The 12,222-nt window shown below is 33.5% G+C and overlaps 1 protein-coding gene across 1 annotated transcript in view; it reads right to left on the bottom strand.

The window, feature by feature from the left end:
* Positions 1 to 3,668, bottom strand: part of LOC134537281 (transmembrane protease serine 9-like) — a 35,618-nt gene extending 31,950 nt beyond the window's left edge. Inside the window, exons 1-2 of the mRNA XM_063377555.1 lie at positions 3,602 to 3,668; positions 195 to 348 (exon numbers count right to left, since the gene is read on the bottom strand). Of these exons, the coding sequence (XP_063233625.1) occupies positions 195 to 348; positions 3,602 to 3,646 (199 nt within the window). The 5' untranslated portion in view covers positions 3,647 to 3,668. The remainder of the gene's footprint in view (positions 1 to 194; positions 349 to 3,601) is intronic.
* Between the last annotated feature and the right edge of the window lie 8,554 nt (positions 3,669 to 12,222).

The following is a 12,222-nucleotide window of genomic DNA, read 5'->3' as shown; positions in this document are numbered from 1 at the left end:
GGTGGTGCAGTGGCGGATCCAGGATTTTGGGTTTGGGGAGAGGCCTTGACCCAGCTGAGGCTAGGCTTTATCAAGGCAAACACTAAAAACAATAGTGGACCCCAGATGCTTTTGGAGGGGGCTTGAGCCCCTTATTCCCCCCCCCCTCCTCTGGATCCGCTACTGGTGGTGGTGGGAGACAGCCCGCTACTTACCGTCTTGGGGCGTGGTCCCCAGCACCAGACCGGCGGCGGAGTCTATCTTCACGTCGCTGGCGGCGGCGTAGATGGCCTCCCACTCGTCGGCCGTGTGTCTGGGGTTGGGCTCCGCGTGTCGGTGCGCGAACTCCAGTCCGGCAAGGCTGCTGGCCTGCAACCGTTGCGTCCCGTTTTTCCTCCGTACCACCACGCGGCGGCGTATTTTAAAATGCGAGAGCAAAGCCGCGGATTATTCAGTAATTATTAAATATTTTTAAGAGCCATGTTTACAGCTCGTAACAAAGGTTTTAGACGCCAATTAAAAAAAAAAAAAATTGTGAATTTACATTGTGTGTTATATTGTTTAGTTATGTCATTTTAGTAAACAATTGAATATTTTTGAGTAAAAGGGGCGCCGGGACAAGGGAGGGGGGGGAGGGGGGCCATCGCCGCGACGGTTTCGTGTTTTTGAACGGCCCTCCCCCCCCCCTCTTTCTCTTTAAATCCAAGTGGGGGCGCTATTTTCACTTCTGGCCAGGGGCGCCAGTCACCTTGGCTACGCCACTGAGTCCACAGCGGCCACGAGAATGGAAAAAAAAAACATGTTTTTGAAGTGAAAACTTCTACGGGAAGGTATGGATAGGGAGTAAATTTGTGTAAGTCGTGTCGTCATCGACATGGTCACGTGACGTGTTAACGATAACACTATATCTGTTCCTATTAGTATAACTTGTTGCTCTTTTAAATCTTAAGTATACGATTACTGTGATGTTAAAAGTGAGTATAAAATATATTAATATTCTCATATATATATAGTTTGAATAACGAAGAAAACGGGGTCTTTGTAGCAATATAACCTAAAAATTAAGAGCATCATTATTTGTTTAATACCTACAATTACTAGCAATGCGTATTTTTATAGTAATTTAGGAGTTGTTTTACTAACGTGATAGAACAAATTTGTTGTGTGATAATATTATTCCGTAAAAATTACGAACAAGTCTCTGATTTGTATCAAAAAATATTTTCTTATCTTACACAAATATATTTTACAAAGTTAGTCTTTCGTGCAACTGTTTGTTTATGGTTTTAAGTTTTCTTTTCTGTCGGCAGTCCTCATGACTGCTTTAAATTTTTTATTTTATTTTTTTTTTTCAATCTAGCGTGTGTGCAACTTAAGTCTTGTCGTTCAGAAGTATCAACTGAAACTTCTCAGCCGAAATAAGTTATCATTCAAAAAAAGCTCCTCCTATCAAAAATAAACGCCATCACGACACCAATTAAAACACAATAAATTTTCACTCAAGCAGTTAAAAAAATATATTTTTTTTAATTCACTGCGTTTAATATAGTTATATCAATCTTCTGGAAAAAAATTTAAAATAATTTCTATTTGGTACAACACAAGGCCCTTTGTTCACACCATTAGTTGAAAAACCACACAAAAACTTAAACGTTATTGGTCTCAATTCTGTTTTTTTTTACATCATGTCATAATTGACTAGCAATCATAAAGATTTTTTTGTTCTGTTCCCATGAAAAATGTTCGCATCGATAAATATATGTTATTTGGTTTTGTGGAACAAATGTACGATACGAAGATTTCTTACTGAAATTGTCTGTGATGAAATTAAAACATTATTTGTAATTAAATGAATTAATATATTAAATATACATTATTAAACTGGATTATACAGAAAAAAAATGTTAAAATGATTTTAAAGGAAATTTTTTTACACTAGATTACTGAAGTGCCCGTGCTTTGCTAAGGCAGTTTACAGGCAGAACACACCCAACTTATTACATATGTCCAAGATAGATACGCCATTTCCGCACCTCGAAAAAAATAAAATCAGACAATGCACTGCCCGTTGCCATGGAGACGCAGATGGCATCAATAATGCAACAGCCGTTGCCATGGATAAGAATAAAGCATCAACAATGAAATTACGAAATATCATCTCGAACTATCACAATTCTGCTACTATACATTTATCCGGGATGAAAAGTAACCGAAATCCTGTTCCAAGACCTAAAGTAACTACCTATATACAAAATTTCATGAAAACCCGTTCAGCCGTTAATTAGATAAGTGGTAACAAACATACACACACAAACACACAAACTTTCTCATTTATAACATTAGTAGGATAAATACCTATGATATTTTATGTGCGTTGGATGTTAAAGTGGTAACTTTATCAACAGGTCCTCGGAACATTAATTTTTTATTAGGACGCTAAAGGATTCCTGTGTATTTCAAGCAGAAGTGAATGATAGATTGTAAGTGCAACACAGGAATTATTATTAATATCCAGGATGGAATGAAATGGCATGTAAAAATATTCACCAAATTCAAGAGCGTATATTTAATTCTTACCGCGCTTGGAAATGTTTCAACGGCAATGACACCATGCCTCCAACCAGGAAATGCGTTGCCCACGCAGAGGTTTTCACGTGTTAGAAAAAACCAGTATTCACCTTTTCCTCACAGGTACATTAAAAGCGTGCTACGGTAGCATACCAGAGAATATAGTCGTGTGTACTATATCAGCGCAAAATACATTTCGAGATTTACTTGGGTGTGTGGGGGGGGGGAGGGGGGGGATTTGCCGTAATACACTATCCTTGCAAATCCCCAAGACCATGCCACAGACACTCGTAAATTGTTCCGAAACACCACGTGACTCTTCGAGTACATCAAACTAACAAGCTGCAGAGCAACTTATTTTCTGTGTTGCCTGTTAGTTCATGACCATCAGTCGGTGCTCATTTCACGTTGCGCGTATCTCCACCGTAGGTATTGTGTCAATGCCGCTGAAACATTTGCTCGTTCTATGCAGAATGCGTGTCCTAGGCTGTTAAAGAAAGACGAAATTTCTCGTTCGTTGTGTTATAAATATAATCGAATATCCATAAGTTTGTGAGGTAAAAAATCTTTATAAAATTAGAAAGGGCCAATCCCATCAATTTTATAAAGAGGACCCGGTACCATCAAAATATTTTTTAACATCGCAAAATGAATTTTTGCCGAAGTAATTAGCCATCTGATAGTAATTTTAATAGAGTTTTTCAATATTTTTCACAAACGCTGTTCTAAAAAACTGATTTAAAAGTTTGCATTGAACTAAAAAATATATTTAGCGCTTAGAACCTATACGGTCAAGAGAAGTTAATTTACAAGTTGAAAATAGTTGGAATTTTCATGAAAGTTTTTTTGTAAAGATATAATTTAATCATTTTAATTTATTGCTGTGAAAGCAAACATTTCAGTTAAAAGGTACCAGTGAAGCATAATTCAAATTAGCAGTCGATCCATTAGAAATTTGTTGGACTTCAGTGTGCAAATATGATTGTGACATGGTTTCAAAATTATTGATTGAGTTAATTAACAGTGTTTGGCAGAAACTTCTAAATATCCTCACCTGAGCCACTGCAACAAAAAGCGCCAAAGCTACGAGAACCTTCATTGTGTTAGCAATAACTACGAGGGCGCAACGTTATTTTAGGTGTTTTATACTTTTTCAAACGAAATATAGTTACAAGATAAAACCTTTGTCCTCGAATAGAGATGTTATTTTCAACGTAGCTATTTTTTTTTTGGGAAGATAACTAAATCATATACATTGACACGTTGTCCGCCTATCTTTGATTACTTCATGTTAATCCAAAGTGCAAAATTGTGGTATTTACAAAGAGCAAACGGTCATTTCATAAGCACTTATGTCGTTATTGATAATTTCTTCGGCTACTTCACGTGTGTTGAGATTATGATAATTGCAATCAATTGCTTTTATTCAACTAGCTAATGTACCTAAACGTGCTCCGTTACGGGAGTCTACACACAGCACACAATCGCACTTTTAATTAGACATGAAGGGCTTGAAATATACTTTCTTATTCCTTCTCTATGACCTAATGTAAACCTGTTGGTTTCATAGATATCCTATTTAGTTTCACCTTTGGGAATATTTTCATTGTTGAAGATTATTTCTAACAGTTAATCAAAACAATATTTAATTTATCATTTAAAAAAAATTTAAATGAGAGATTATTGTGCATTGATCCAAGCCTAAGTTACACAACTTGAGATTTAAATTTTTGACTATTTCCTTTCTTAGTGTGACTCTAGAACCGGAGGTGAATATATGTACAAAATTTTAGCTCTCTAAGTCCTTTTCATCTGGAAATTTAGAGATAAGTATGTGAGTAGTAGTTTTATATGTATAAATAAATTTAACAATGACGTATAAAATATTCGCAATATATTCTCTAAAAAAATATTTTTTTTTTATTATAAAAAAAATTATTTGCCATATGTATTCGGTGTAGGCACCGAAATCCTCAATTCAAGTACCTACTTCTATCCTATAGTTTATAGCCTACATCCAGAAGTCACACACACTTATCATACGACTGGGATTTCAAGTGTCCGGGAATATTAGTTTTTTTTATATATTTCTTTATGAAAACAAACATGACAAACAAATACATTTAAATGATAAAGCTCTTGAATTGTTCAATTAAAAAAACCAATTATATGGTACCTGATCACCTTTCCCAATTCTTTTAACGAAGAACATTTGGACAACTAGTTGAATTTATAAAATAGTTTTTTTTTTTCCTTTTGCGTTGTGTGACCCAATCTAGAGTTAATGCCTCTCAACCCCGCAATTATTTTTTTTTTCCGAATTGCTAGGACGCTATAACCGGCTTGAAAAACTCAACGTTTACTACTTCCTCGAGACACTTCACCCATTATCACATAGTGAATTTTTTGATTTGATTAATATTTTATTTTAAACTTAGATGCCTAACATTTAATTGGTGTGCTACAACTTAACAATTTAAAAAAAAACTTCTAACACATTCCTGTGAAACTGTCAAGCTTCACATTTGTCACAACCAATAATATAGTAGCATTATACCAAAAACTGAGTACAGCGTGTTTTCCTTGCATATATTATCTTCTGTTGTACCATTTCATCCCTTAAAAATATATTTTGCATACTTTCACTCAATGATGTAATTTGGAGTAATATTCTGGGCATTATCTTCCCATCAGAGGTCTTCAGCCTTCAGAATAATAATGTTCTAATAATTTGTCGGTCGTTCATTTAACTCATAAATAGCGTGATTTTTAAATGAGTATTTTACATATTTTTACTATTTATTCTAACCCAACAATTAATGTAGTTGTTGCGTTCTTCCAAAGGTATTTGCAAGCGAACGTCGGTTTTATTACACTTTCATCTGTGTTGTGTATACGTACTTAAAAAAATTAAAGTAACATTTACTCTTAGTGTTCTGTAGACAATCACAATGTAAGAATATTTTTTGCGTAAGTAATGAAAACGTTGTGCTTTGTTTCATGTCGTATGAATAACTTACAAATATATAAATTAATAATTAGAAAAATAAATATAAAACAATAATTTCTAAACAATTATGCTCCAAAGCTGGAAACTGAAACTGAAATTAAGACTTAGTTCACAATATCTGCCTCTATCTAAAATAAGTGTGCAATTTTTTTGTCTTTATCAGAGATAAGACTTAACTATTGACGTCATGCTTAAAATATATTACTGATAATCATGTACGATATAACCTTCTTACGAATTTTTATCTTAATTTTGTCAATGCTAGCACTTGAAATGCCACGTTTTCTAGAACTGACCGTGAGTGAATAGGTCTGTCAACCTTTGGCTTTCTTTTCAGGATGTGTGATATCTGAAAGATAACGAAATGTCAATAGTTGATTAAATAAAAACAAAGTTTCCTCTAGACGATTTCGTAAATTCGTCAAACATCGAAAATATTCTTAGAAAATCTAAGAAATGCATTAGGCTTTTTTGCAGGTAAGACCAGAAAAAGTAAATTTCCTTTTCTCAAAGACTCTATAAAACGTTTCCTTTTAATGAGACAGCAGGAAAGTCTCCTGAGGATTATACAAAATAAACTAAATACTATAAAGTAACATTTATTACACATATTTTAAGTGGGAAAAATATGTGTAAGGTTGCGTTTCAGAACCGTTTGGTGAAATTTTTGTAGTTTTTACTGTTAACATCCAGATAGCATATAGGTACGTAGTTTGAAATGTGTTGATGTGAAGAATATTTAAAAATGTACATTTTTGTGTGTGCATCAAATAACTCATATCTACTAAACGTAAAAATCACCAATTTAAAACACTATTGATCGAGAAAATTTTTCTTAATATTTTTTCGGTGAGGATGTCAAGACGTTGAAATCGTTGCTATTGGTCCTGTTCGAGCATTGGACTAATACGGAGCAAGTTACGGAGTTTGGATTTTACGTTTTACGGACTGGATGACATCAGTTTCCCAATCCAGGACAACATGCAGGCGTAGCTAGCAGGTCTTCAGAAAGTTAAACTAGTTTTATTGTAGGAGAGGTAAGAGTAAGAGCTCATTTACAGGCGTGAAAAAATGTTACAAATGGAAAATAACGTGCACACTTGCAATACATAGTGATATATTTTCAAGAAATGTTATGAATTTGTAAATATTAGGCAAATAATAACACTGTCGTGATTAACGATGAAATACAAATAGACTTAAATTTAATAACAGCAAAACGTTTTGTGGCTATCATACTATTATAATAAATGTAAACGTTTGTGTGTTTTTTATTACACGGCTCCTTAATGGCTGAACGGACTTTCATTAAATCTGGTATATAGGTAAATTAGGCTCTGAAAACGGACATGGTTAGGATAATTTTAATCCCCGGAAAAATGTATGGTTCCTGTGGGATAGTAAAAAAAAAAAACATAACTCTGCAATTGCTGAACGGATAGTTTATTTTATTTTATTTTATTTTTGCATTTTAGCGTATTCCATAGATGTACGTCCTGAAATAACACAAAATATTTATCCCGAAAAAGTGTAAGTACCTACCTACAGTTCCTCTGGAATTACAAACAAACGCATAGCCTACAACTTCTGAGAGTATTTTAATGTAATGTGTCCTATTGGTTAAATAACACACTATGATATTTATTACTTATCAATGAAAATATAACTTTTTTATATATTTCTTTGCGGATTGTTTGCTGATTAATTATCTTATTCAATTTGTTGGGTTTAAGAAATTTGTGTAGTTTACTTTTTTTTGTTGGATTTTGATTGTATTGTCTCAATTCTACTTAGACATTTACATAATGGATTTGATTATAGTTGTGTAGTTTGGTTTTTTGTATTTTTTTTTCTTGAATATTGACTGGCAAGCGAAAGGCAAAACCTTTCTCGAAGTTCTCACAAAACTCGAGCTTTGAAGGTAGCTAGACCCGCGAAGCAACTTCTCAAGCGGGACTGCGACGAATGTAACATCCAGAGATTTTTCTATGAACTTATAAGTGCTGTAATGCATTGATTATTTTTATATAGGCTGTAGGTAATAAAATTATTTTCTCTTTCATATTATTTTATCTTTTATATTTACTTTATTTTACATAGAATATTTATAAGTTAAATGGTGTTTTACAATGTATTAATCGCTTGAATATATTTTTTTGTAATTTTTTTCGATTGTGATATTTTGGAGAAAAAAATTAAATAACCGACTTACCTGTCATCGCAAGGGTGGATAAAGATTATTAAAAGATTATAGTTTAATGAAAATTGTTATTAAATACTAATATTTAAATAATTTACATGTACAAACTAATTTGTTTTCGTGCTTGGCCTTAAAATTCAAATTTATTTAACCAATATTGAATGTACAAAACTTGGTCTGCCCATGTGAAGACAGGTACCATAGCTAGTAATTTATAAAGTTACACCATCCATTGTGGCGTTTGGGAAGATATATATTTTTTTGTAATTTATTGAGTCAGAAAACCATAGCTACCTCCCTACCTCCACTACGCCAATCCTGGCCCCCTTACCCCCTTAAAGTTACAAACCTAGTCGCTAGTAAGCCGGTTTTTCCGCCAAGATTTGCCATCTCCAGAACGATGACAGCAACGGTGTCAAGGCTGAAGGCAGTTTTCTAAAAAAATATATATTACTAGCTGCCCGACCCGGCTTCGCACGGCTATACTAATGGAAAAAAATTAAGCCACATCTCCCATTTACAGTAATGGTAAATAAAAAAAATTCAGTTAAAATTTATTACAATGCTGTATAATGTACCGGAGAGAAAATGAATAGCACCGATGGTTTCCCAACTCATGCACGCAATGTACAACTGATGTACCCGTACTTCGCTACGGCAGTCTACAGGCAGATCACTCTTGCGCCGCTTATTATACATGCCCCTCCTTGTGGGTACGCCACTGCCGCGCGATGCCCGTTGCCATGGAGACGCAGAAGGCATGAACAATTGAAAATCCTGTTCTTATGCAGACAAAGTACCCACTGTTTCCTGGTTTTAACCACCCATGGGATCTAATTTTCGGAAAATGTCATCCTGCGTAACATAAGGAACATTACTGTGAAGTTTCAAGTCTGTAAAATATATATACTTGAAAAAAAAAGGGCAATTTTTGATATTCAAAGTACCCGCAAAATTTCAACGGTGATGAGGACTGCACTAACAATGAAATAGTCGTTGCCATGGAGACGAATGAAGCATCAACAATGCTACAGCCGTTGCCGTGGTGATTTTCTGCCAACTCATACATACATCACATTAGAAAACTCTAAAATTATAAGATTAAGACCATTAATCAAAATAAAAACTATCCTATCTCTCAAGTTGGAAAATATTACACCTAAATGCCAATTTTCATCGAAATCGGTTAAGTGGTTTAGGAGTCCATTGAGGACAAACATTGTGACACGAGATTTATATATATTAAGATTTAAATGTGCACAGTAGACGTGTTTCGAGAGATAACAAATTAAGGTTTAAAAAATAATAACTCTTGTAATTCCATTAATTTTACATTTAAAATGTTTTAATACAATTATATCAAATCAATTTTTTAATATCTTTCGATCCATCTCTTAAATAGAAAGAGTTGCCCATTTAAATAACTTTCTGTCAAAATATTTTAGTCTTTATTTTTACGACAATCATAGTACTAACCCAGCTGTCACTGGGATTCAGGACAGAAAAACCACAATTTTGTTTAGCATTATAAGAACTACGTTTTTGGCATGAACATGCAAAGAAATAAAAAAAAATTCACAGTGACTTGTAGACACGTTGCGAAAGAGACACCTTTCATCGTTCCTTTGGCATTTACATGATACCTATTATCTCCGCAGTTTGAGCAGATACATTTAATCTACTGCGCTTAATATACAAAAAATATGGCACAAAGCGCCTCAAGCTTTTTTCTCATTTATACTAGTATTGCTTTTATACTATTGTCATAAATTAAATTTTTAAATTATTTTTTTATTTTTGTTTGATAATCTTTAAAAGCATGTTTCTTTAGTTTTTTAAACTATAATTATTTATTTTTTTTACGTGACAACGTCTAATAAATCGATGAACGCCGGCTGCACGCACGAAAAAGTGTCCCGTTACGCACATTGTTCCGTTACGTTGTGTCCCGTTACGCACATTTTTCCGTTATGCTGTGTCCCGTTACGCTCATTGTACGCTTGCGCCGCATCTATCTCTCTTCCACTCGACTGTTTAAATAGTGAAGTGAAAAGTTATTGTGGTTTTCATTGCTTATTACAACAACAATTTCGGCAATAAAGGTTAATTATTCTTGCATTTTAAAAATCTGACTACTAGTATAATTTCAAGTATTTATTCTTTTATTAGAAAAATAAAAATGATTCAATTGTATTCATAAAGTATGCAATCATTTCATCAATGTTTTGTTATGACGTTGTCACGTAAAACTATCGTCCGTAAATCGACTTTACAGACACCATTTTTTTATTTTGGTTTTTGTATATTTATAATTTTTCTGTTATTGATTTTTCTTATGACATGCAGTGTAATCAGCAATGGTGTGTGTCCAAACAACACCTTAAAGCAAGTATCTTACGTTGCTAAGGCATCATAGTGTTAGCAGTAGCGTCATTGGCTTTCTTCTTCACATCCATGGCGTAGCTTTAGTCAACACTGATAAGAGGGGTTCGGGTAGTGAATTATAATTATTCGTAAATGCCTTAAACACTAGGCAACAATGTGATTTATATAAAACTAGAAGTTCGCCCCAAACAGACCTCAGGACACTCCGTTTTTAGTGTAGGTAAGGACTAAGGGAAAAAAACTGTCTGAATTAGCATAATGCACCTACTTACTAATATTTACAATTTAAATCAGAAAACAATTCCGAGAAAATCTTTAAATGTATGAAAGTTGTTGCTTTTCTTCCTTAAAAACTTACATATAGAAAAAATGTATACCATGGAAAATATGTTAATAAAATCACACCAACCTAATTACTCATGTTCAAAATGCAGTCAAAAACATACTGACAAAGTGATACAAAAACTAGATGACTGTACAAATTTTTTTCAAAACTAACGAAACTTTGGCGTGCGTTTTCGTTAGCGCGATTCGGCATTCGACAAGTTTTTATGGCGACATGAAGTTGCAAATTTCGTACTACAATGAGCTTTGTGTACCTCCATAATTATTTTTGAAATAATTGAAAAATATTTAGTAAAGTAAAAAAACATTTTTTATGCTACCGAATAAGATCATTTTATTCAACTTTAGCCAATTTAAAGTCTTCTTGCGCCTATTGCAGAATACTAAAAAATTATTTTGAGTATATATGTACCAAATTTCACGTCTTTAGAACTTTCCGTCGCCGAGATATATGGTTGACTGACAGACAAGTTCCGTATATTTTATATATATTTATATAGGATGAACAATTAAATGACATATATTTAAAGTAACAGGTGAGTCGGAATTAAATCACTCACTGCGGCGTCCTGCTAGGTGCACGGCCCAATGCTGTTAGAAATTACAGTAAATTTACGAATTTTTCAACGAAAAGATGCATCTCAAGTAAACGAAGAGTTTTTCGTAATTTTATTGTAAACGAATCTTCGTAGAAACTACTGCCGAATCCGAGTATTGGGTATCGTTGTAAATAATAATAACAAGAACGTGGTCCAAAGAGAAGTGTTTTTTGCTGTAGTCTTAACCAGAATTTTTTTTTTTAATTTTGTAACCACACCAATAATGTTCTTGAGGATTCGCGTTCAAGCAGGGGAAATCAGTAACCGTGAATTTACTAAGATAAGAGTAAATTTATGGAGATCCCTCGATAGTTTGTGACCATAGTTCTTCGTAAATTTAAAGTGAACGTATTTAATAGTGTAGGTGGTTGGCAGGCTTGCACAGCCTGGGAGCCGCAAGAGACACATAATTAATACATTACCCTAGTCTTTATTGAAACTATTAAGGTTTCAAGGAGGAAAAAACTCAGAATTTGATTCGTTTGAGAAATATCACTTCAAAAAATATTCATCTACGTGATCCATTTATGGTTCACTGTGATATACTTTCTTCGATGACTTCGGTCAAATATAATTATCACAGTAAACTGCCTAAAAAAATATATATTCAGGAATTGGTTTTTTGCAGCATTCCAATCCAATAGGTACAGTGTATGTGATTTTTTTTATTTTTTTTTTATTTGAACATTTGTTTATGGTTCCTTTCTCCGACCCTTTATTTTTTTAATTTTTACTCATAATTTTAAAACACACCCATTAAAAAAATTACTTATACTTCTAATGGAACAAGTTGGTGCAGTGGAAATACATTAATTAGATTTGAATTCTGGTCCGGTCACAAAATTTATCCTTGCCGTGGTTTTCCGAAATCACTCCATGCAAATGCTGGAATATTTCCTTACTATAAAATATGACGATTTTTCCCGATATTAATGTTTTGTGCTGTCTATTTAACTTTTTTTGAAGACTCCGTATACACTCCATATCTTTATTGTTTTATTCGTTATTACTTGTATTAAGGGCAATTACTTAAATTTTAACTCGACATCGCCCAACTTTATTCCGTCACTAATATTTCCAACATATATTCACTTATTTTGATATCATTGGTGTAAAAAAAAATACTGCATGTTTCG

The sequence above is a fragment of the Bacillus rossius genome, chromosome 12, assembly GCF_032445375.1.
Source record: "Bacillus rossius redtenbacheri isolate Brsri chromosome 12, Brsri_v3, whole genome shotgun sequence".
NCBI lineage: Eukaryota > Metazoa > Arthropoda > Insecta > Phasmatodea > Bacillidae > Bacillus > Bacillus rossius.
Note: the sequence above shows the minus strand (reverse complement) of the source record. Positions and strands in the feature narration are given on the sequence as shown.